The sequence below is a fragment of the Enhydra lutris genome, unplaced genomic scaffold (assembly GCF_002288905.1).
Source record: "Enhydra lutris kenyoni isolate GAN:26980312 unplaced genomic scaffold, ASM228890v2 scaffoldscaffold10, whole genome shotgun sequence".
Classification (NCBI taxonomy): domain Eukaryota; kingdom Metazoa; phylum Chordata; class Mammalia; order Carnivora; family Mustelidae; genus Enhydra; species Enhydra lutris.
The window spans coordinates 8,782,021-8,808,836 of NW_019154094.1; the positions used below are offsets into that span (position 1 = coordinate 8,782,021).

The 26,816-nt window shown below is 39.3% G+C and overlaps 1 protein-coding gene across 1 annotated transcript in view; it reads left to right on the forward strand.

Moving 5' to 3' along the window:
• The first annotated feature begins 616 nt into the window (after window positions 1-616).
• LOC111144134 (dedicator of cytokinesis 3) overlaps window positions 617-26,816 on the forward strand; it is a 588,346-nt gene continuing 562,146 nt past the window's right edge. Inside the window, exon 1 of the mRNA XM_022498293.1 lies at window positions 617-669. Coding sequence (XP_022354001.1) covers window positions 633-669 — 37 coding nt within the window. The 5' untranslated portion in view covers window positions 617-632. The remainder of the gene's footprint in view (window positions 670-26,816) is intronic.

Consider the following 26,816-nt stretch of genomic DNA (forward strand, 5'->3'; position numbering starts at 1 on the left):
AATGTCGGTGTGTCTGGCAGGAGGCACCAGGCACGCAAGCCTCTAGCGGCCTAGGACTTTCCACCTGCCCAGCCCTCCTCTTCCAGCGCTTGCTGCCGCCGAGGGCGGGGGTCAGCGGAGGAGCCAGGCCTGACCCCCGCGGGGCCGCCCAATCCCTTCTCGCGGATTTCCCTCCGCTGGCGCGCGGCGGCGGCGGCGGCGGCGGCCGCGTGGGCTCGCGCGCGGGCTCGGGCGGCGCGAGCCCGGGCAGCGCGAGCCCCCGCGCGCCGGGGAGTGGGCGCATGCGCGGCCGTCCTGCGAGCCCGCTGAGGCGAGCCGAACCGCGGCGGCGCCGGGAGCCGAGCAGCGGAGCTGTGAGGGACGGAACAGCGGCGCGGGAGCAGCGGCGACGGACAGGTGGAGAGCCCTCGGCTGCGCCGCCGGGAACTGCTGGGCCGCTCGCGGAGCCTCGCGGTCCGGACGTGGCGGCGGCGGCGGCATCCCGGACGGCCTGTGAAGGATGCGCCGCCCACTGCCCCGCGCCGCCTGACCGCCCCCGCTTCGGCTTGCGGTGCGCCACAGCCGGGCCCGCGGCCGTCCCCGCCGCGCTGTTGCCCGGCCGCCGCGCCCGCGGGGCCGCGCCCGGCCCGGCCATGTGGACCCCCACGGAGGAGGAGAAATACGGCGTAGGTAGGTGAGGCTCGGGTCTGGCCGCAGCGGGGGTCCCGGGGATGCGCCCGTGCTCTCGGCCCCGTGGCGGCCCCGCCTCGATTCGCGTCCGCGCGCCCTCGCCCCTGCCCGCAGGCTGCGCGGCCTCGGCGTGGGGCGAGCGCGGGGCGAGCTCCGGGCGAGCGCGGGGCGGGGGCGGTGCGGGAGGGGCGCGGGCTTGGGGGTGGGAGCGGGTCTTTGGGCGTGGGAGGGCGGCAGGGGGCGCTGGCGGCGCGGCCTCGGCAGGTGCGGCCCGGGAGGGGCGGGCAGGGTGGGCTGGGCCCCTGTGCCTGCGTGAGGTTTCTGGTGTGGGGCACAGGGCAGTTTTACCCAAGAAGCCAAATCCTGGGAATCTTGTTTTCTCCGCTCCCAAATCTCAATTTTAATGAGTTTCCGCACCTGAGTGGATGAGCCGGATGACTGTTTATTTTTGGACTGGAGCCTTTCAAATAAAAGGACAAAAAACGTTGACATCATTTTTCTCCATTTCAAAATTTTGCAGACATTTGACTGCAAATGTTTGCTCTGTTTTAATTTGTTTTGCCTTCAGTATTAGAAATAATTACCTTACAATGGGAAGTGTTTTTGGACATGTCTAAGTGTTAAGTTTAGTATGTATTATGGTCACAGCTTTGTTTAAAAAAAAAAAAAAACTACCTGTTTTCATGAGACCATTATTCTTCTTAGAATCCTCTTTTTATCCGTTATAAGTGTTAAACTCCTGAAGCTAAATAATCCTTGTAACATTAAACTTCTGTAAAAAGAATATTCAATAATTTAAGGGATTGAATGTCAGTTTTCCTTTTATAATAATGTTGTAACATAATGTGAGTGTTTTGTGGCAATAACATGCTATAAGAGTTCAGGCACATTGCATTATTGTAAGTCATTTGTCATCTTGTTGGGTTAAAAACAGATTTAAAATGTTGAATGTACAGGTTCCCCTCCCTCCCAAGCTTGTAATGGAAAACAATAGATGGGGAATCTGTCTAAACATAGACTTTTATTTTCCTCTTTTAACTGCAGTTCAATCAAGATTTAGCTCACAATTTACTACAAAACAACTTTTTAAACTGGCAGTAGTAACAAACACTTAGGAATACCATCAGGCAAGTTATCATGTGAAAATTGAATTTATTTAAATTTAAGGACCTGCAGAGAGATCTGTGCTGGTAGCAAATCCTGTTTTGAAAGGTAACTTTCAGGAGTTTTTAATAGCTGTGCTATAATGACACGGTAACTTACTAGGATGGAAGTGATAAAAGGAGCCCTCGTGTTTGAGTCTCTGTTGAGAAGGAATTGGGAAATGATATAAAGAGCTGGGATTCACCTCTGGGGACATTTTAGAGTATTCTCTAAATACTATATAGATTCCATGAAATGAAGAGTTGATGGTTTATTTTATTCATATCTTGCTTTTAGGGCTGCTGGATTAGAATAACAAATAATTGATGTGAAAGTGGTCAACTGTTCAGAGGCACCTAAGTGATAATTTCCTTTGGAGAAAAACCCCTGAGTAGGGAGTTAGCCAAATTCTGAGTCCTGGCTTCTCTTTAATGGTGTTGTGGGCAAGTTATTTAACATCATTTTCTTAATGTTGTAAGTGGGGGGTAATATTTACCTACAGGGTTGTGAAAATCAAATGAGAGCATACCAAGTGCTTAGTAAGTGTTAATTTCTTCTTTTCCCTTTAGTACTTAAAGTAATAATAACACTAGGTATTTCCTCTGATGTGTTCTTAGAAGGAGGCAGTGCAAGGTAATCAAGATAGGCATATATGAATCTGAGAGTGCTAGGATTTGGTGTGTGATTTAATCAGAAAGATGGAATGAAATTCTTGAATTCTTAGGACTGTGAGTTTAGCTTTAGAAAAATGGTTATTTCCTGGGAAGGGGGCACAGTATTGGGCACAGTTGCTTGGTAAATGAGAGAGACAGTTATTCTGAAGACATTAATAGCTGTGATTTAGTGTAATTTAGATGCCTTTGCTGCCAAACAAGGCATCTCTTTTTTCCATTTCCCTCACAGCTTTCTTCTACTGTCCCTTCCTCAGTTATGATCCGAAAGATTGTTCAAAACTCAGGGTGCATCTCTTTCCATAAACACGTTAGGGCTACACTCCTAGGTCTTTTATCTAATAAAATCATTTCAGCCTATAAAGTAGCTTAAATATTGTACTTATAAAAAGAAAAACAGTGAATCGAAAATAGTATGCTAGCTGCATTATTTAATTGCTATCTTGAAAATCTATGATTATTATTCCTATGAGAAAATATTTTGAGTTTCAGCTTTGATTTTTATGAGCAGCTTGGAGCACAGGTTTCTTTCTTTCTTTCTTTTTTTTTTTCAAAATTTCTTTTCAGCGTAACAGTATTCATTGTTTTTGCACCACACCCAGTGGGAGCACAGGTTTCTATCTTTGCTAGCTAATCCATAATCCTTATAGCAGGGAGGGAAAACTTGTACCCACTTCCTACCAGTTTGGAGAAACTGCTTGGTTGTTAGTGAGGGAAGGAGTCCCCTATTGCAGCAGTACAAAGGAGTTTTATTTTTCCTTACTGCAGCTGTTCATCTGTATTTGACATTGGTAAGGTGTTTGAGATCCTGTAGAAATACCTTACTAGCTTTTAATTTTTGTAAATGTAGGAATTCTATACAATGTTTTCAAATTATGTGATATCCACTTAGAACTAGGTGATATCTGGGCTTCCCTTTTCATTGTAATATTCTGTGGTTAACTTTAGGTGAAGGGGAGAAAACTGTCCTTTTTTGAGGTTTAGTCATGGGTCAGTCAGTGTGCTGCTAGGGATTCTCAGTTAGGTTACACCAGGTAGATTCCTAGAGCAGTTCTAATGTTATCTTCATCATACAGTTGAAGAAACTGGATTTTAGAATTGTTAGTGCTTTTTTGCCCTTCAACAATTGAATATTCTCCTTAATTTTCTTCCTCTGCAATATTTTGTGATATACTTGACTCTCTTGCTATCCTTCCTTAGTATTAAAGGGGCTGTTTTGTTTTGTTGTTGTTGTTGTTTTTTCCTGAACCTGTAGGCCCAAGTTCTGACTCCTTATGTCTCTTTCTCTCTGAGGTTCTCTGATCTCTTGTTCCCGCGAATGCTTGGAAAGCCCTTCATCTTTCCATTCTTTATTTTACGTTTCCAAGAAGCTTCCTGTACTAAAGTGCATTAGGTGAGAACAGTCCAACTATTTTTGTGAAACACTTGCCTTTTCCCATATCGATGGCACCCAAACTACTAAATATAGAAACCAAAGACCAAGAAAATACTTTTCTCATTCTCTAACTGCAGAAGCAGTAGCAGTAGCAGCAGCAAACACCAATAACAAATAAAACAAGAATGTTTATAATTAACTTCTAAAATAGAATAGCAGCAAAAGTTTGAAAACATTTGTACTAGCTTGGCATTCTAGGAGTGGAAGCTTGCCTCAGGTCATCATCTTATTTATTTTACTGTCATAAGGTAAATTTTTTTTTTTAAAATATCTCATAGCATTGGTTACTGATTTTCTAATCCACACTTAGTAAACCATGACAGTTTTTCCTTATTACCAACCAGAATACCTTGTATTTTAGTTTTGTAATGTTTTATTTGCTTGTTTAATTAAAAAAGGATTTATTTATGTTATATTTATTTTTATCTAATTTAAAAAGTATTTCATATTTTCTGCCTAACTTTTACCAGTTTTTCCCCAGGTAGGAAAAAAAAAAAGCATTAAAAAAAAAAAAGCCTTGAGTCCTTAAAAGAAATTTACCTTGTAAGGATCCTGTAGTGCAGAGGCAGCTGATGGTGGGGAGGGAATAGGTCGATGAAACCCAACTGGAAAGAACCAGTGATCACAAATTTCAGTAAATCTGTTGGTAAATAGGCTAAAACTCACTGAGCTAGCGTGAAGGCTGTGGGCTTTTTAGTTACTTGTTCCACGAGGCAGTCCCAGTCTTTGAAGCCTCCAAAAGGGCCACATACCTCTCAGAGTAAAGGCATCCACTAGGGCAGAGAAGATGTGATATACCCAGGCTTTATTTTGTCCTGAAAAGTGAGGATGTGCTTGATGTTTAATGATTGGGTTTTAGTGTTTACAGGGAACTTCCAAATCATGATTCCACTTGAGACTTACGCCATAATACCATCTCTCCCCTCATTTTTAAACTGATGAGAAAAACTTTAGCTGAGAGAAGTTAGGTGACTGATCTAAGGAACTTAAGCCAGTAAATACTGAGTTGAGATTTGAACTGATGATTTTGGGATTCTAAGCCACAGCTTCTTTGATTATATCATGTTGCTTCTGAAAGGAATTTGTCAGTAGTGTATGTCTTTGGCTCAAAAGATAAGGCATTCTCTATAGACTTTTCAATTTAAATTGGATAGTTATACTTAAGGAATTTTTTTTATATTAAACATATATATAAGACGACATGGTATTTATTGTTCTGCTTCTAATTGTAATGATTTACATTGATAATGATAGTACACATTCAGGGCATGATGAGTCAGGAGGCAGGGTTTTTTTTTTTTTCATGTTCAGTTGGCCAACATATAGTACATCATCAGTTTTTGATGTAGTGTTTTAATGATTCATCAGTTACATACAACATCCAGTCCTCATCACAACAGAAGCCAGGTTTCTGTTTATTTGTTTATTTTTGTTATTTACTTTTATTTGAACAGCTTTATTGAGGTATAATTGATAGACAAAAAAAAGCTCATATTTTTTTAAATGAGCTTTGATTCATTGATTTTGTTATGTTAATTGCACATCATTAGTTTTTGATGTAGAAGACAGGTTTTTATTTTATTTATTTATTTATTTATTTAAAAGATTTTATTTATTTATTTGACAGAGAGAGATCACAAGTAGGCAGAGAAGCAGGCAGAGAGAGAGAGAGAGGGAAGCAGGTCCCTGCTGAGCAGAGAGCCTGATGCGGGACTCGATCCCAGGACCCTGAGATCATGACCTGAGCCGAAGGCAGTGGCTTAACCCACTGAGCCACCCAGGCGCCCAGAAGACAGGTTTTTAAACAGTCTGTTGGATTGTATTGTCTTTTCTTAAGACAGTTAGTTGAGAGGAAAGAGTTGAATTTAGCAACTATTTTTTTTAAAGATTTTATTTATTTATTTGACAGGCAGAGATCACAAGTAGGCAGAGAGGCAGGCAGAGAGAGAGGGGAGGAAGCAGGCTTCCCACTGAGCAGAGAGCCCAATGTGGGGCTCGATCCCAGGACCCTGGGATCATGACCTGAGCTGAAGGCAGAGACTTTAACCCACTGAGCCACCCAGGTGCCCCAGCAACTATTTTTTGAGTGCCTTCTCAAACCAAGAGGTCTTTGTTTTGGTCTGTCATTCTGTAAAGCAAACAGGAAATAACCAACAGGAAATTATCAACATTTTTAATAGAAAAGTCATTATGCAACTACAGAAGTAGTCTATTCAGATGTTACAGTTCATTTTATCATGCAGTATTGTAAGAGAATGTGCTTTAGAAACAGTAAGCTAAATTATAAACATGATACCTTTTTTTAAAAAAGATTTTATTTATTTATTTGACAGAGAGAGATCATAAGTAGGCAGAGAGGCAGGCAGAGAGAGAGGGGGAAGCAGGCTCCCCGCTGAGCAGAGAGCCCAATGCGGGACTTGATCCCAGGACCCTGAGATCATGACCTGAGTTGAAGACAGAGGCTTAACCCACTGAGCCACCCAGGTGCCCCTAAACATGACACCTTTTTTCTAAATTCTTTTTTTTTTAAAGAATTTATTTATTTATTTGACAGAGATCACAAGTAGGCAGAGAGGCAGTCAGAGAGAGAGGAGGAAGCAGGCTCCCTGCTGAGCAGAGAGCCCGATGCGGGGCTCAATCCCAGGACCCTGGGATCACAACCTGAGCTGAAGGCAGAGGCTTTAACCCACTGAGCCACCCAGGCGCCCTGACACCTTTTTTCTATCTAGCATTTTTAGAGACATTTGAAAGCATAACCTCAAAATAATGGTCATTGAGGTTGAAAGTACTTCATTGGCGCTAAATTTTAATTTTTTAGTAGTTTGTATTTTGAAACTTTTCTTTTGAAATCTATGTCTTTATTCTTTTTTAAAAAGATTTTATTTATTTATTTGATAGAAAGAGAGAGAGATCACAAGTAAGCAGAGCAGCAGGCAGAGAGAGAGGGGAAGCAGGCTCTCCACCGAGCAGAGAGCCCGATGCAGGGCTCGATCCCAGGACCTTGAGATCACGACCTGAGCTGAAGGCAGAGGCTTAACCCACTGAGCCACCCAGGTTCCCTTTTATTCTTTTTTTTAAAAAAGATTTTATTTATTTGCTTGACAGAGAGAGAGAGATATCACAAGTAGGCGGAGAGGCAGGCAGAGAGAGGGGGAAGCAGGCTCTCTGCTGAGCAGAGTCTGATGAGGGGCTTGATCCCAGGACCCTGAGATCATGAGCTGAGCCAAAGGAAGAGGCTTAACCCACTGAGCCACCCAGGCGCCCCGTGTGTCTTTATTCTTGATGATGAGAATGATCTGAAATTATTCCCAATGTGTAAGAATTATTGGATATGCTATATTAGGATTTTAATTCCAGTGTTATGCTTTTACTCTAATGAACAAACCTGTTTATGATTATGCTCTTGACTCTTGCATAACCCCTCTTGACAGATTTTGTATGGAAAGGCAAGATTTTTTTCACATAAAGCCTCTAGGAACTTAAAACATTTTTTGTAAATACTTTGCCAAATTATTTTAGCTGTGGTCCAGGTTCTTGCGGTTGATTTGCTATATCACACATTAGGATATTCTAGTAGAGATAATTACTGTGTTGGGAAATGTCATTCAGAAGTTTCCTGTTTTCCTACTTTTCTGCAATGGAATAAAATCCCAACCTCCTGCTTCCATCTGTTTCTCCTTCTCTCTTCAAGACTCATTCATAGCTCTTACTCATTGGTAAGTGAGAACCAAAATGGATGGAAGAACTAGTGTATGATGAATGCAGAACTTTATATTATAGACAGTATATCTCAGACCGATGTGCATTTGGCCTTTATTCAGATAATCATCTAGTGACAATGCCCTCACCATTTTTTGGGACAGCCCCATTTTATTATTTAGACAGGTATGATTTCAACATTCTTTCTTATTTAATAGGCTCCCTGTAATTTCTCATAAGTCCATGTTCTGTGCCTACATTTAAGTAATTTGCTTTATAGCCTTTCAGTAATTCATAGCACTTTAGAACTTTATGTAAAGGATCTTAAAGATACTTGGTTTAAACATTGAGATACCACCTTACACCAGTTAGAATGGCCAAAATTAACAAGACAGTAAATAATGTGTGTTGAAGAGGATGTGGAGAAAGGGGAACCCTCTTACTCTGTTGGTGGGAATGCAAGTTGGTACAGCCACTTTGGAAAACAGTGTGGAGATTCCTTAAGAAATTAAAAATAGAGCTTCCCTATGACCCTGCCATTGCACTACTGGGTATTTACCCCAAAGATACAGCTGGAGTGAAAAGAAGGGCCATCTGTACCCCCATGTTCATAGCAGCAATGGCCACAGTCGCCAAACTGTGGAAAGAACCAAGATGCCCTTCAATGGATGAATGGATAAGGAAGATGTGGTCCATATACACGATGGAGTATTATGCCTCCATCAGAAAGAATGAATACCCAACTTTTGTATCAACATGGATGGGACTGGAAGAGATTTTGGTGAGTAAAATAAGTCAAGCAGAGAGAGTCAATTATCATATGGTTTCACTTATTTGTGGAGCATAAGGAATAACATGGAGGACATGGGGAGATGGAGAGGAGAAGGGAGTTGAGGGAAATTGGAGAGGGAGATGAACCATGAGAGACTATGGACTCTGAAAAACAATCTGAGGGTTTTGAAGGGGCAGGAGGTGGGAGTCTGGGTGAGCCTGGTGGTGGGTGTTATGGAGGACATGTATTGCATGGAACACTGGGTGTGGTACATAAACAATGAATTCTGGTACACTGAAAAGAAATTTTAAAAAAGGGGGGGAGCCCGTGTTGCTCAGTGGGTTAAAGCCTCTGCCTTCGGCTCAGGTCATGATCCCAGGGTCCTGGGATAGAGCCCCACATCGGGCTCTTTGCTCAGTGGGAGCCTGCCTCTCCCCTCTTTCGCTGTGCTTGCCTCTCTGCCTACTTGTGATCTCTGTCTATCAAATAAATAAATTAAAAAAAGATACATGGTTTAAGGCTCTAGAAATAAGTAAGTCTAGTTGGAATAGCTAACATTCATTAAGTGTTTACTGTGTGCCCAGAACTTTCATATTATGGCTCAGATTTGCATTTTTCAGCCTCATCTGCAGTCCTACTTGTACTTTACACTTTAGCCAAACTGAACTTTCTCCAAGTCTTTCTGTCTTGAATTAATTATACCAGTGCTGCCATGTGCCAGAACTATTTGCCACCTATTAAACACTTTTTGTTGTTTACTACATCATGTCTTATTCATGTTATTCCTTTTAGGTAGGGTCCTTTTCCTTCTCCATGTCTCATATTTTTTCTTGCCTAGTGAGGCTTCTTTCATATATAGCTATCTTTGTAAATCTTTTTCTTGACCCTTGACCTTCTCTTTCTCCGACCAGATAGATTTTATTCTTTTAAATTCACGAAACTTTGTACCTTGCAGTGGTATATTTATTTTGTCCTCTTCTACTAGACTAATGTCTTTCTTACTTTTGACTATGTTCTGCAATAAGAAATACATTTAAAATTGCTATCTCTTTTGTTTGTATGTATATCTACATATAGGTATACATATATATATGTATATGAAAAAGTTAAAGTTTGATGATACAAGACTGTGTACTTTGTATAGTGTACTCTGATATTTTCTTTTTTTTTTTTTTAAAGATTTTATTTATTTATTTGACAGAGATCACAAGTAGGCAGAGAGGCAGTCAGAGAGAGAAGGAAGCAGGCTCCCTGCCGAGCAGAGAGCCCGACGCGGGGCTCGATCCCAGGACCCTGGGATCATGACCTGAGCTGAAGGCAGAGGCTTTAACCCACTGAGCCACCCAGGCACCCCTGATATTTTCTATTCATTTCTACTTCTTTAAGAAATATTGGTGGCAACTCAATGGATTTTGTGACCCGTGGTTGAAAAAATACTTATTTAGGCTATAAACTCTTTTAAGTAGGGATCATGCCATATTTATATTTGTATTTTTGGCAGATATAATTCAGTGCCAGGCATGTAGAAGGTTTTAAACATATATTTGTAGTATTGAATGGAATGTTTTAAATTAATGTGGCACAAAGCCTGATCTTCCTAGGCTTTTGGCTACCATTTCACTCTAATTATTCTTATTGAAGTTATAGTAATTAAACTCTAGGTTTTATTTTACATGAACTGAAGTCAAGCTAGATCTCTTCAATCCCGAACTTCTATGATTGATGAGAATCATAAATTTAAAATTCTAATTTCATTTTATAAAGATTTTGTATTTATTTCCACTACATTTCATCAGGGGGAGCATATTTGATTTGACCCTGTTGGTTTTAAGTTGGTGGAGGGCTAGACGTATTTGACTCAGCAGTTGAACCTGTCAAATCTTTTTGAAACTTGAGTTTTTGATCCCACATACTACTTTTTCTTTGAACCTTTATATACACAATTGATAAACTTATCTTCTTTTTCCAAGTGGCTGATAAAAGTGTTAAACAGAATCAGAAAAAGTTTTATGATCTAGTGGGAAGTGTCTAGTTTACAGACAAATAGATTTTGCCATGTTGTGTTCTGAACACAAATTATCTGGGTGACCCCTGAACGTGTTATGAAATTGCCAGCTGTTGCCACCTTTGTGAACCTGATAGTGTTTGGGGTTAGGATAGGCTCTATAGCCAAGGAGGAAAGATGTTGCTAAGAGGTCTGTATGGCTGTACTTTTAAGTGTGGCGGACAAGGAAATTTTAGCATTAGAAAGATGCTTTTTTTTTTTTTTTTTACCCCCAATGTGTGGTTTTTATTTATTTATTATTTTTTAAAATTTATTTTTTTTAATTTTTTATTTTTTCAGCATAACAGTATTCATTATTTTTGCACCACACCCAGTGCTCCATGCAATCTGTGCCCTCTCCAATACCCACCACCTGGATCCCCCAACCTCCCACCCCCCGTCCCTTCAAAACCCTCAGATTGTTTTTCAGAGTCCATAGTCTCTCATGGTTCACCTCCCCTTCCAATTTCCCTCAACTCCCTTCTCCTCTCCATCTCCCCCTTGTCCTCCATGCTATTTATTATGCTCCACAAAGAAGTGAAACCATATGATAATTGACTTTCTCTGCTTGACTTATTTCACTCAGCATAATCTCTTCCAGTCCTGTCCATGTTGCTACAAAAGTTGGGTATTCATCCTTTCTGATGGAGGCATAATACTCCATCGTGTATATGGACCACATCTTCCTTATCCATTCGTCCGTTGAAGGGCATCTTGGTTCTTTCCACAGTTTGGCGACCGTGGCCATTGCTGCTATAAACATGGGGGTACAGATGGCCCTTCTTTTCACTCCATCTGTATCTTTGGGGTAAATACCCAGTAGTGCAATTGCAGGGTCATAGGGAAGCTCTATTTTGAGGAATCTCCACACTGTTCTCCAAAGAGGCTGTACCAACTTGCATTCCCACCAACAGTGTAAGAGTGTTCCCCTTTCTCCACATCCTCTCCAACACATGTTGTTTTCTGTCTTGCTAATTTTGGCCATTCTAACTGGTGTAAGGTGGTATCTCAATGTGGTTTTAATTTGAATAATTTTTATTTTATTTTAAAAATTTTTTACCTTATTAAAATGTTCTTATTTCATCTGTTTCTTAGTAACATATAATGTATTATTTGTTTTAGGGGTACAGGTCTGTGATTCATCCATCTTACAAAATTTACAGTGCTCACCATAGTATATACTCTCTCTGATGTCTATCACCCAGCCACCCCGTCTCTCCTACCGTCCTTTTCTCCAGTGACCCTTGGTTTGTTTCTTGAGACTAAGAGTCTCTTATGGTGTGTCTCCCTCTTGGTTTTGTCTTATTTCATTTTTCTCTCCCTTCCCCTATGATCCTCTGTCTTGTTCTCAAATTCTGAAATTCTTCATATCAGTGAGATAATATGAAAATTGTCTTTCTCTGATTGACTTATTTTGCTTAATGTAATACCTTCTAGTTCCATCCACATCATTGCAAATGGCAAGGTTTCATTTTTTGACGGCTGTGTAATATTTCATTATATATACATACCACATCTTCTTTATCCATTCATCTGTTGCTGAATATCTAGGCTCTTTCTGTAGTTTGGTTATTGTGAACATTGCTGCTATAAACATTGGGGTGCATATGCCCCTTCAGATCATTACATTTGTATCTTTGAGGTAAATACCCAGTAGTGCAATTGCTAGTCATAGGGTAGCTTATTTTCATCTTTTTGAGGAACCTCCATACTCTTTTCTAGAGTGGCTACACCAGCTTGCATCCCCACCAGCAATGTAGGAGGCTTCCCCTTTCTCTGCATCCTCGCCAACACCTGTCATTTCCTGACTGATATGAGCGGGGGTATCTCATTGAGATTTAGATTTGTATTTCCATGATCTGAGTGATGCAGAGGACTTTTTCGTGTGTCTCTTGGCCATTTGGATGTCTTCTTTGCAGAAATGTCTGTTCATGTCTTCTACCCATTTCATTCCTTTTTTTTTTTTAATTTAAGATTTTATTTATTTAATTGACAGAGACAGTGAGAAAGCGAACACAAGCAGGGGCAATGGGAGAGGGAGAAACAGGCTTCCTGCTGAGTAGGGAGCCCAATATAGGGCTCAATCCCAGCACCCTGGGATTATGACCTGAGCCAAAGGCAGATGTTTAATGACTGAGCCACCCAGGCACCCTTTCTGCCCATTTCTTGATTGGATTATTTGTTCTTTAGTTGTTGAGTTTGATAAGCTCTTTATAGATTTTGGATAATAGCCCTTTATCTGATATGTCATTTGCAAATATCTTCTCTCATTCCATTAGTTGTCTTTTGGTTTTGATGACTCTTTCCCTTGCTGTGCAGAAGCTTTTGATCTTGATGAAGTTCCAAGAGTTCATGTATGCCCTGGCTTCCCTTGCCTTTGGCGATGTTTCTAGGAAGAAATTGCTGTGGCTGAGGTCGAAGAGGTTGCTGCCTGTGTTCCCCTCAAGGATTTTGATGGATTCCTATCTCACATTGAGGTCTTTCATCCATTTTGAGTCTATTTTTGTGTGTGGTATAAGGAAATGGTCCAGTTTCATTTTTCTGCATGTGGCTGTCCAATTTTCCCAACACCATTTGTTGAAGAGACTGTCTTTTTTTCCATTGAACATTCTTTCCTTCTTTTTCAAAGATTAGTTGAGGGTCCATTTCTGGGTTCTTGATTCTGATCCATTGATCTATTGTCTGTTTTTGTGCCCGTACCATACTGTCTTGATGGTTACAGCTTTGTAATAGAGCTTGAAGGATGGAATTGTGATGCCACCAGCTTTGGTTTTCTTTTTCAACATTCCTCTGGCTATTTGAGGTCTTTTCTGGTTCCATATAAATTTTAGGATTATTCTATTTCTTTGAAAAAGAATGGAAAAGAATAGGTATTAATTCTTCTTTGAATGTTTTGTAGAATTCCCCTGGGGAGCCAACTGGTCCTGGGCTCTTGTTTGTTGGGAGATTTTTGATGACTGCTTCAGTCTTCTTGCTGGTTATGGGTCTGTTCAGGTTTTCTATTTCTTCCTGGTTCAGTTTTGGTAGTTTATATGTCTCTAGGAATGCATCCATTTCTTCCAGATGGTCTAATTTGCTGGCATACGGTTGCTTGTAATATGTGCTTATAATTGTTTGTATTTCTTTGATGTTGGTTGTGATCTCTCCTCTTTCATTCATGATTTTATTAATTTTTTTAAATCATTTTTTAAAATTTATTTTCAGCATAACAGTATTCATTGTTTTGTACCACACCCAGTGCTCCATGCAGTCTGTGCCCTCTCTAATACCCACCACCTGGTTCCCCCAACCTCCCACCCCCCCACCTCTTCAAACCCTTCAGATTGTTTTTCAGAGTCCATAGTATGATTTTATTAATTTGAGTCCTTTCTCTTTTCTTTTTGATAAGTCTGGCCAGAGGTTTATCAGTCTTATTAATTCTTTCAAAGAAGCAGCTCCTTGTTTCATTGATTTGTTCTACTTGTTCTTTTGGTTTCTATTTGATTGATTTCTGCTCTGACCTTAATTATAGTGCTTTTCCTGCTGGGTTTAGGCTTTCTTTGCTGTCCTTTTTCTAGCTGCTTTAGGCGTAGGGTTAGGTTGTGTATTTGAGACCTTTCTTGTTTCTTGAGAAAGGCTTGTATTGCTATATACTTTCCTCTTAGGATCGTCTTTGCTGTGTCCCAAAGATTTTGAAGAGTTGTGTTTTCATTTTCTTTTGTTTCTGTGAATTTTTTCAATTCTTCTTTAATTTCCTGGTTGACCCATTCATTCTTCCATAGGATGCTCTTTAGCCTCCATGTATTTGAGTTCTTTCCAACTTTCCTCTTGTGATTGAGTTCTAGTTTCAGAGCATTGTGATCTGAAAGTAGGCAGGGAATGACCCCAATCTTTTGGTACTGGTTGAGACCTGGATTTGTGACCCAGGATGTGATCTATTCTGGAGAGTGTTCCATGTGCACTAGAGAAGAATGTGTATTCTCTTGTTTTGGGATGGAATGTTCTGAACGTATCTGTGAAGTCCATCTGGTCCAGTGTGTTATTTAAGACCTTTATTTCCTTGCTGATCTTTTGTTTAGATGATCTGTCCTTTTCAGTGGTCTCCGACTACTATTTTATTATTGTCGATGTGTTTCTTTGGTTTTGTTATTAATTGGTTTATTGATGATTTTGGCTTCTCCCATGTTAGGGGCATAGATATTTAAAATTGTTAGATCTTATTGTTGGATGGACCCTTTAAGTATGATATAGTGTTCTTCCTCATGTTTTACTGTAGTCTTTGGTTTAAAGTCTAATTTGTCTGATACAATGATTGCCCACCGCCCACCCCTCAAGTTTTCTTTTGATGTCCATTAGCATGGTAAATTGTTTTCCATTCCCTCACTTTAAATCTGGAGGTGTCTTTGGGTCTAATATTGGGCCTGTTGATGGGTCTTTTAAAAAAAAATCCATATATATAAAATGGTCTAAAATGACAGCCTGTTGATGGGTCTTTTTAAAAAAAATCCATATATATAAAAAACCCTTTATCTTTTTTTGGGGTATTTAGCCCATTGGTGTTCAGGGTAACTATTGAAAGATACAAATTTAGTGCCATTATATTGCCTGTAAGGTGACTTTTACTGCGTATTGTCTCTGTTCCTTTCTGGTCTGTGTTACCAGGCTCTCTCTTTGCTTAGAAGACCCCTTTCAATATTTCCTGTAGGGCTGGTTTGGTGTTTACAAATTCTTTTAGTTTTTGTTTGTCCTAGAAGCTTTTTATCTCTCCTTCCATTTTCAGTGAGAGCCTAGCTAGGTATAGTATTCCTAAGTACATATTTTTCTTGTTTAGTGCTCTGAATCTATCATGCCTGTCCTTTCTGGCCTGCCAGATCTCTCTGGATAGGTCTGCTGCCAATCTAATATTTCTATCTTTGTAGGTTACAGACCTCTTGTCCAGAGCTGCTTTTCGGATTTTCTCTTTGTCACTGATACTTGTAAGTTCTACTATTAGATGATGGAGTGTTGACCTATTTTTGTTGATTTTGAGGGGGGTTCACTGTGCCTCCTGGATTTTGATGCCTGTTTCCTTTCCCAAATAAGGCAAGTTCTCTGCTATAATTTGCTTCAGTATACCTTCTGCCTCTCTCTTTCTTCTTCTTCTGGGATCCCAATTATTCTAATATTGTTTCATCTTATGGTATTACTTATGTCTTGAATTCTACCTCCGCCCTCCCCCCTGATCCAGTAATTGTTTATCTCTCTTTTTCTCAGCTTCTTTATTCTCCATCATTTGGTATTCTATATCACCAATTCTCTCTTCTGCCTCATTTAACCTACCAGTTAGAATCTCCATTTTTTATTGTACCTCATTAATAACCTTTTTGATTTTGACTTGGTTAGATTTTAGTTCTTTTATTTCTCCAGAAAGGGATTATCTAGTGTCTTCTATGCTTTTTTCAAGCCCAGCTAGTATCTTTATAACTGTCATTCTGAGCTCTGGTTCTGACGTCTAACCAATGTTCATAATGATTAAGTCCCTGGCTTACAAGAGGTACTGCCTCTTGTTGTTGTTGTTGTTTTTGAGATGAGTTTTTCCATTTTGTGTTTTCATCCAGAGAAGAATAGATGAATGAGAGAACAAAATGCTGAAAGGGTAACAATGTTCCCAGAAAACTATACACTAAACAGATCAGAAGAGAACCAAAGCCCAGGGGGAAAGGCGGAAAAAAAAGACAAAAAAGAAAAAAGAATATGATCAGGCTGGTGAATAGAACAGAGCCACACACTAGATTCTGGGTGTATTTTAGTCAGTTAGAAGAAACTGCCTCCCAAAATTTTAAAGAAAGAAAAACATATATAAAAAATAAGTGTAAATATGATGAAGTGATGGAATATGACTATAAAGATATAAATTAAAAAAGATTTTAAAAAAGGAATTATTGGGGCACCTGTATGGCTCAGTGGGTTAAAGCCTCTGCCTTCAGCTCTGGTCATGATCCCAGGGTCCTGGGACTGAGCCGCACATTGGGCTCTCCGCTCAGCAGGGCGCCTGCTTCCCCACCCCCGCACCTACCTCTCTGCCTACTTGTGATCTGTGTCTGTCAAATAAATAGATAAACTCTTAAAAAAGGGAATTCTTAAAAATTTGGTTGAAAAAGAGAGAAAAAAATTAAAAAAATAAAGGAAAGAAAGTGATCAGGCAGGAGACTAGAACAATACCATACACTAGATTTAGGATATATTTTGTTCTATCAGAAGAAACTGTATCCCAGAATTTGAAAGAGGGAAAAGCTCATACATATACAAAAAACAATGTTAAATTCAATGAAGGGTTAGAATACGATGGTAAAAATGAAAGTTAAAAAAAGATTTTAAAAAAGGAATTGATACAATGAAATGTTGGTTGAAAAAAAATTAATAGAGAAATAATTTAATGCATATAACACCCAAAAGATTAGTGTCCTTAATTTATAAAGCATTCTTATGAATCAGTAAAAATTTATTACTCTTTTGGGGTTCACACACTTCTACTATAATAACATTCATTTAAGACCTAAAATGATATACTCCTATAATAATTTTTTTTTCTGCTGAAAGAAAGAAAAGAAAAAAAAAGAAAAAGGAAAGAAAAATTTAAAAAAGCAAAAAAAAAAAAAAACCAAACTGAAAAAACTCTGAAAGACTAAAGAATCATGGGTAAAACGCCATGAATTCTTTGTGCAGTATTCCCCTAGCACTGGAGTTTTGCAGTTCCTCTTTGAATGATAAACTTAGTCTTGGCTGGATGTTCTTGGTGATCTTCTAGGGGAGGAGCCTGTTGCAGTGATTTTCAAATGTCTTTGCCTGAGATGGAATTGTACCACCCTTGCCAGGGACCAGTCTAAGTAATCTGTTCAGTTTGCTTTTGGTAGCTTTTGTTCCCTGGAAGCTTTCTGTAGAGCTTTGGAGGATGGGAATGAAGATGGTGGCCTCCCAATCTCTGGTCCCGGAGGAACCAAGAACTCAGCCCCCACCCCCACTCAGTGTGCCCTCAGAGCAAAGCAGTCAGTCACTCCTGTCTCCCTGGTCTCCAGCCACACTCCATGCTCACCTGCCTGTGACTTAATGTTTCTGTCTCTGGCACATGATTCTTTTGGTGTTTCTAACCCAGCAGATTCCTGCAGCATGCTCCTGGGCTGCTTCTCCCAGTGGAGGAAGAAGGTTCTCCCTGGATCTACTGCTTGTTGGGCTCCTGCTCAAAGAGCAGGGGCCCAACTGTGCTGCGGATCATGGTTTATGACAACCCCAACCTGAGAGCCCACTCCTTGGGTGCTTCTTTGCAGCTGGCTTCTCTTCTCCAATACTTTGGAGCTCTGCCACACTCAGGCACCCCCGGTCTTTCTGTGATCCTGGGGGTCCTGAGACCACATTGTCCCAGTGAGGGTTCCATCCCCCTCTTAGCCACTGGAGCCACATCCCTCACCAGAGCAGGCTTCTAAAAGTTCTTGATTTTGTGTTCCACTGCTGTATCACTTGCCAGGAGCCGGCCGATGGAGGCTACCTCCTCCGTGGTCTGTCTTCCCAAATATCCCCTTGGATTCACTTCTCTGCACATCCTGCCTTCCAGAAAGTGGTCAGTTTTCTGTTCATAGAATTGCTGCTATTCTTTCCATTGATCTCCTGTGGAGTTTGTAGGTGTTCATAATGGTTTGATAACTATCTAGATGAATTCCTGGAACCAGATGAAATTTAGGTCTCCCACTCCACCATCTTGCTCCTCTTCTCAGCCATGAGAAAGATGTTAAGTCAAAAAGTAATAATGTACTGTATGGTGACTAACATAACATAATAAAAAAAAAGAAAGGTGTTTAGTCCATTTTTATCTTTTGTATGAAATTTTACATACATTTCATGTACAGGAGGAAGAGTGGCACCAACTTTTTCTTGAGTTTTGTTTTTGACATTGTCTTCACATTTCCTACTCTAAATATGCTGGACAACTCAACTCACCTTTTCCAGACAGGCTTAGAAATTTCCTGTCTTTGTCACTTTGCTTAGGTTCTTATGATGAATGCAGTGATTACCTTTCTCTGCCTGGGGAATGCCAACTTAAAAAGCTCAAATGTCATCTCTTCGATGGTTTCCCAGCTCTGCTGGATATAAATAAGCACTGCTGCTTGCTCCTGCAGCAGTTGGTCCAACCTCTATATGGCACTTTTCCCTTTAGATGCTTGATTGCATCCCTTTGCCTCAGGGGATTGAGCTTCTCCAGGACAAGGAACTTTATTTTCATGTTTGTAACCTCAGGACCTAGCACATAGGGATCAATAAATGCTTAATTAGGAGTCCAATCTAGTGAAGAGTTTTATTTTGCTTTGTTAATCCTGGTAGTATTTTAAAAGTCAGGGTGTAAATATAATAATATTTAGTTGTTAGAAACTTGTGCCATCATGAATATACTTTATTTCCCTCTTAGCCTTTCTATTTCTTGAGCCTGTTATGAAGGTTTACTGCTGAGTTCAAATAACTGACTTTGGGTGGCAGCTTTAGAATTCCAGTAAGAATCCATTTCACCTAGAGCTTCACAGTTACCACAACAATGATTCAGAAATCTTGTAGCAGATAATTGGGATGTAGTTTGAAATTACCCCAACAATTCTTCTTTCGTTTGACATCTTTGGGGAAGCTATGTTTTGGATGAATGACTTTTCCAGAGAACTCAAGGTTAAACCTTGAAAGCATCAAGAAAAGATTTTGTCTTTTTTTTGTTGTTGGAATTTTTTCTAAAATGTAATGTATTCTTCCCTGTATTGTGAATTCAGTATGTGGAACACATTCAGGCTTTCTCTTTTTCTGTGTAGCATTTTCCTTTTGATTATGCAAGATATGTATTCATTAGAGAAATGTCAGTAAATACAGAAAAATACACAAAAAAGAAAATAAGGGTGATATCTTTTGTAATCCATACATAACTCCTCTCAACCTATTAGTATATCTTTGTTGTTTTTTTTTGTACACATTTAAATAGGCATATAGGGGTGTCTGGGTGGCTCAGTTAGTTAAGTGATTCTTGATATCAGCTCAGGTCTTGATCTTCAGGGTTGTGAGTCTGAGGCCTGCTTTGGGGTCCATGCTGGGCATAAAGTCTACCTAAAAAAATAATGTTAAGTAGGCATTTAAAATAAATGAAATTTAAGGCCATACTGTATATATTGTCTTATAGTCTTTTATTTTAAATCTGTTATACTGTGAGCCTTTTTTATTCTGGACTGTTCATGGTTTCATAATATGGGTGTACTATAGTTTACCTACTCCTATGTCTAAACGGTTGTTGTCACTGCTAGGACAGTGAAGGTTATTATTTCTCTGCACCTTGTCCGCTTAGGATATTATTTCCTCTACAGATATGCATTTTTCAAAAATTCAAAATTGATAATATTCTTGAGAGGAGCAAATCCTTATACATTACAAAGATAAAAGGTTTTCTACTGCCACTTCAATTTCTTGGGTATCAATTGTTTAACTGAACTTTCTATTTGATATTTTTAACAGAAACAAGTGATTATAAGGTTAATACAGGGATACTTGGCTTCCTCATTGAAATCCCTGATTCCATTTAGTGATTCTCTTTTTTGCTCCTTTCCTCATCTGGCTGTGATGCTCTTAGGGAATTTGGGGTGGAATATGTGGGACTCTGACTCACTATATCGATCACTTGAAAAATTTTTTTATATTATTTCTATATCAATATATTTCTTTTCTTGGTAGCTACTTTGAGTATCATCCTTTTCTTTTTCCTATTTGCTAGTTTCTCATTGCTGTTTTTCTTCTCTCTCCAGCCATACACTTGCAAGCTAGACCTGAATTGAACTGATTCAAGGGAGATTGGGTAATCAACCATGTCAAGAACTAAAGTGGCTCCTTTCCTCTCCTTTGGAGTGAGATTCAGTGCATTTATGATACAGTCAGTCCTTTTATTTATTATTATTATTATTATTATTTTTTTTTTTTTTGGTGACAGACAGAGATCACAAGTAGGCAGAGAGGCAGGCAGAGAGAGAGGAGGAAGCCGGCTCCCTGCCGAGCAGAGAGCCCGATGTGGGGCTCGATCCCATGACCCTAGGATCACGACCTGAGCTGAAGGCAGAGGCTTTAACCCACTGAGCCACCCAGGTGCCCCCATTTAGTCCCTTTAAAAGAACTTTCCAATTCATGGTCAAGGCTGGGTTCTGTATGAAGGCCTGTCTTTGGAACAGAGGCAGTGCTCTGAGAGTGATAGAACCTGATGCAGATTTAGTCTGTGCAGAGGGGACTTTGCCTTGTGGATGGGTACATGTAGATAGGACATGATCTGGTACTGCAGCAACCTTTCTGTTGTCATGAGGAAAGCTAGAAAGGAGGGGGTTTTGTTTAATGTTTCAGTATGGGAGAGGGAAAGGAAACTTTGATAAGAAAATCTTTTGATACCTTTTTAAAAAAATGTTTTTAAAAAAATTTTTATTGTGTTATGTTAGTCACCATACATCACATCATTAGTTTTTTTTTTTTTGCTTTTAAATAATTTTATTTTTTCTAATTTTGTGTTACTTTAATTTCCCATAGCACCTTGGCAATGTTGAAAACAGAAATACAAATACAAGGATGTACTCATTTTAACATAATATGCATGAGCATGTGTCACACCATCTTTTTTTGGGGGGAGGGGGCAGTTTGGACAACAGGAACAAACCTAAGAAATGGACAAAATAGTAGCTGGGTAACTGGTTCTGATCCCTGACCCCAAACATTTAATAGGGGTCACTCAAAAGACAAGTAAATCAGGCAAAAAAAAAAAAGATCATTGTCGATGTAGATGTTTCTTTATCTACACTAATCAGTGTTTTATTTTTGATGTAGTGTTCCAGGATTCATTGTTTACGTATAACACCCAATGCTCCATGCAATACATGCCCTCCTTAATACCCACCACCAGGCTCACCCATCCCTCTATCCCCCTGCCCTTTAAAACCCTCAGTTTGTTTCTCGGAGTCCACAGTCTCTCATAATTTGTCTCCCCCTCTGATTTCCCCCCTTCAGTGTTCCTTTCCTTCTCCTAATGTCCTCCATGTTATTCCTTATGTTCCACAAGTAAGTGAAACCATATGATAATTGACTTTCTCTACTTGACTTATTTCACTTAGCATAATCTCCTCCAGTCCCATCCATGTTGACGCAAAAATTGGGCATTCATCCTTTGTGATGGCTGAGTAATATTCCATATTCCATTGTATATGTGGACCAATCTTCTTTATCTGTTCGTCTGTTGAAGGCCATCTTGGCTCTTTCCACAGTTTTTGGTTGTTGTGGACATTGCTGCTATGAACTTGGGGGTACATATGGCTCTTCTTTTTGCTATGTCTGTATTTTTGGGGTAAATACCCAGTACTGCAATTGCAGGTCATAGGGTAGCTCTATTTTTAACTTTTTGAGGAATCTCCACACTGTTTTCCGAAGTGGCTGAACCAACTTGCATTCCCACCAATAGTGTAAGAGGGTTCCCCTTTCTCTACATCAAGGTTAATGTATTTTCTTGATTGATTTTAGAGAGAGAGAGAGCATGTAGAGGGCTGGGGAAAAGGGAGAGGGAGAGACTCCTTACTGAGTGTGGTGTCTGATACAGGGCTCTATTTCATGGTCCTGAGATTACAACTCTGAGCTGAAACCAAGGCTTGGACACTTAACTGAATCACCCAGCACCCCTATACATTTAAACATATTGAAATATTTAAGTTCTAATGAGACTGTGGTATATGACTATAAGTAATGATAATCTGTCTGTCTCACAAAGCACTCATTGTTTTTACTGATTTGGTTTCTCAGATGCTGTAGCAGGTTTCTGTGTTAGTAATAATCTGTTTTAATTGGTCAGTTCTTTACTTCAGTATTTAAGAACCATTGTTATTTTGGTAAAATACATAATTTACTCATTTTACATGTACATTTCGGTGACATTAAGTACATTTAAGTTAAAAATGTACATTTAAATTTTTGCATAATCATCACTACTATTTAGTTCCAGGAATTTTTGATCCTTCCAAACAGAAACACTGTACCCCTCCCTGCAGCTCCTGGAAACCTCTATTGTACTTTTTGTCTCCACGAATTTGACTAGTCTAGAAACGTAAGATAAATGGAATCCTACAATATTGGTCCTTTTGTTTTTGGCTTATGTTACTTAAATGTTTTCAAGGTTCATCCACCATATAGCATGTATCAGACTTTCATTTCTTTTTATGATTGAATAATATTCCAGTGTATGTGTATATTTGCTTATCCATTCATCTGTTGGTGTACACTTGGGTTGTTTCCAGCTTTTGGCTCTTGTGAGTAAAGCTGCTATATGAACACTGGTGTCCAAGTATCAGTTTTAGTCCTTATTTTCAGTTCTCTTGGGTATATACCTAGGATTGGAATTGCTGGATCAAATAGTAATTCCATGTTTAACTTTTTAAAAAAATATTTTATTTATTTATTTGACAGATAACAAGTAGAGAGGCAGGCAGAGAGCGGAAGGGAATCAGGCTCCCTGCTGAGCAGAGAGCCCAATGTGGGGCTCGATCCCAGGACTGTGGGATCATGACCTGAGTCAAAGGCAGAGGCTTTAACCTACTGAGCCATCCAGGCACCCCCATGTTTAACTTTTTGAGAAATTGCCAAATCGTTTTCCCTAATAGCCATGCCATTTTACATTACTAGATGTGAGGGTTCCACATCTTCACCAACATTTCTTATTTCCCCTTTTTTATAATAACCATCTAAAATGGATTTGAAGTATCTCATTGTGGTTTTGATTTACATTTCTGTAATGATTAGTGATGTCAAGCATCTTTTCACGTGCTCACTGACCATCTGTAGATCTTTGGGGAAATATTCCATTATATGTATTTATCACATTTTGTTTATTCATTGTTTTTGGATACTTGGGTTGTTTCTGCCTTTTGGCTATTTCAAATAATGCTGCAGTGACCCTTTGGCATATGAATATCAGACTCCCTGTTTCCACATCCTTTGGATATATAGCTGGAAGTAGAATTATTTATCATAGGGTAATTATGCTTAGTTTTTTTGAGGAACCACTATACTTTTTTAAAAAAGATTTTATTATTTGACAGAGAAAAAGAGAGAGCACAAGCAGGGGGAACAGCAGAGGAAGAAGCAGGCTCCCTGCTGAACAGGGAACCCGATGCGGGACTTGATCCCAGGACCCTGGGATCATGACCTGAGATAAAGACAGATGCTTAACCAACTGAACCACCCAGGTGCCCCTATACTTTTTAAAAAAATATGATTTATTCCAGAGAGAGAGTGTGTGAGTGAGTGCTGGGGGGTGGGCAGAGGAAGAGTGAGAGAGAGAATCTCAAGCAGACACCCCAGTGAGCAAGGAGCTCAAAGCAGGTCTTGATCCCAGGACCCTGATACCATGACCTGAGCCAAAATGGAGAGCTGGATGCCCAACTCACTGAGCCCCCACTATACTGTTTTTCGTAGTGCCTCCACTATTTTACATTCCCACAATCAATGTACAAGGATTCCAACTTCTTTACCTCCTTGCCTGGATGTTACTTTCTGTTTTTTTTTTTTTTTTAAACATGTCTTTATAATAGCTATTCAGATGGGTGTGGAGTGGGATCTTATTGTGGTTTTGATATGCATTTTCCTGGTAATGATGTTGAACATCTTTTTATGTGATTATTGGCCATTTGTATGTTTTTTTCAGAGAAATGTCTGTTCAGGTACTTTGTTCATTTTTTTTTCTTTTTCAAGTTTTTATTTAAATTATAGTTAGGTAACATACAGTGTAATAATAGTATCAGGTGTAGAATTTAATGATTTATCACTTACGTACAACACCCAGTGCTCATCACAAGTGCCCTTCTTTTTTTTTTTTTTTTTTTTAAAGATTTTTTTTATTTGTCAGAGAGAGAGAGAGAGAGAGAGAGAGCGAGCACAGGCAGACAGAATGGCAGGCAGAGGCAGAGGGAGAAGCAGGCTCCCTGCCGAGCAAGGAGCCCGATGCGGGACTCGATCCCAGGACGCTGGGACCACGACCTGAGCCGAAGGCAGCTGCTTAACCAACTGAGCCACCCAGGCGTCCCAACAAGTGCCCTTCTTAATACCCATTACCTATTTAACCCGTTCCTCTGTCCACCCTCCCTTCAATAACCCCCGTTTGTCCTGTATAGTTAAGAGTCTGTTTCCTGGTTTGATCCCCACCCACCCACCCCCATGTTCATCTCTTTTGTTTATTAAATTCCACATATGAGTGAAATCATACAGATTTGTCTTTTTTTGACGGACTTATTTTGCTTAGCATAGTACTCCCTAGCTCCATCTATGTCATTGCAAATGGGAAAATGTCATTTTTTAAAATTACTTTGCCCATTTAAAAATAGATCTTTCATTGTTGTTATAGTTCTTTATATATTCTGGATATTAATCCTTTATCAGATACATGGTTTGCAGATGTTTTCTCCCATTAATGGTTTGCTTTTTCACTCTTTTATAATGTCCTTTTATACATAAAAGTTTCTAATTTTGACAAAGTCTAATATTTCCCTTTTCTTTGCTGACCTGTGCTTTTGGTGTCATATCCAAAAAAAAAAAAAAATATCATGGCCAAATCCATGATGAAACTTTCCCCATGGTTTCTTTTAAGAATTTCATAGTTTTAGCTTTAACGTGTAGATCTTTGATCCATTTTGAGTTAATTTTTATATATGGTGTATTGTAGGGGCTCAACTTCATTTTTTGGTATGTGGATATCCAGTTTGCCTGGCAGTGTTTGTCAAAGAGTCCTTTCCCATTGAATGGTCTTAGCATCTTTGTTTGAAAGTTGTTTGAGTATGTATATGAGTGTTTATTTCTGGGCTCTCTATTCCATTGGTGTATATGTGTCTTTATGCCAGTACCACACTGTCTTGATTACTGTAGCTTTGTAGTAGGTTTTGAAATCAGGAAGTGAGTTCTCCAACTTTGTTTTTTCTCAGGATTTTTTTTGGATATTTGGAATTCCTTCAGATTCCATGTGAACCTCTAGGATGAACTTTTCTATTTCTGCAAAAGATGTCGTCGGGATTTTGATAGGGATTGCAGTGAATTTGCAGATTGCTTTGGGTAGTATTGTCATCTTAACAATATTAAGTCTTCCAATCAATAACTGTGGACGTCTTTATTTTGGTTGTCTTTAAGTCTTGTAATTTTCAGTGTATGTCTTTCACCTTTTTGATTAAATTAATACTTAAGTGTTTTATTTTCAATGATGCTTTTGTAAGTGGAGTTTTTTCTTTATTTTTGTATTGTTCATTGTAAGTGTGTAATAATGCAACTGCTTTTTGCATGTTAATTTTATATCCTGCAGCTTCTTAGTTCATCTGTTAACTCTGATTTTGGTGGGGGGGGGGTGCATAGATTCTGTAAGGTTTTCTACATGTAAGATCCTATCATCTGCAAAGAGAGATAATTTTACTTCTTTTCCAATTTGGATGCTTTTTGTTTCCTTTCTTTCCTTTCCTTTATCTCTCTCTCTCTCTCTCTTTTTGCCCAATTGCTCTGGCTAGAACTTCTAGCACTGTGTGGAATAGGGGAAAGCAGGAATCTTTGTTTTTTTTTTCCTTATATGAGGGGAAAAGCTTTCAGTATTTCATCATTGAGTATGATGCTAGCTGTGCATTTTCTTATTTGTTATTTTTTTCTTTAGCTGTAGATTAATTTACTTCCCTTAGTCCATGCTACTGCTTGCTAGGGGGCCCTGTTTTGCATGTTGTTTTTAATCTGTGAAAGTATGTCACCTGAATCTGGGCATTTGATCTATTCCTTCCTCTCATAATTCATGTCTCATTTTGCTGGTAGTTCTGTGTCCTTCCTCAATCCTGATTCTTTCTTACCATATTAGTTAATAATACTCAAGGTGAAGATACTAAAAACTTACTTACATAATTTTAAAGAATAATTTATCTTTAAATAATTTATTTTGTTTTTTAAACAATAATATAAAATTACGCAAATTAACATGTGGTTTTTGTTGGAAAAATTGAAGGTAGAGATGGGTAAAACACATTTATTTAGCCCGGATCTTACCACTCAGAGATATTTATTTTATGTTTCCCCTTAGACTTCTTTAATCAAATGAGAATGATTTGAAAGTTGATTTTGAAGATAAGTTATTTAAAGTCAATTTGATCTTCTTGAATCAACATGTAAGAGTGGTTCTTGGGGGCATTGGTTAAGTGTTGGGACTCTTGGTTTCCACTCAGGTTATGATTTTGGGGTCGTGGGACTAAGCCCTGCTTGGGGCTCTGTGCTGAGTGTGGAGTCAGCTTGAGATTCTCTCCCCCCCCCCCTCTTATCTTTCTGTCTTCCTTTGCCTCCCCCTGGTCTTTCTTTCTCTCTAAGATAGATAAATGA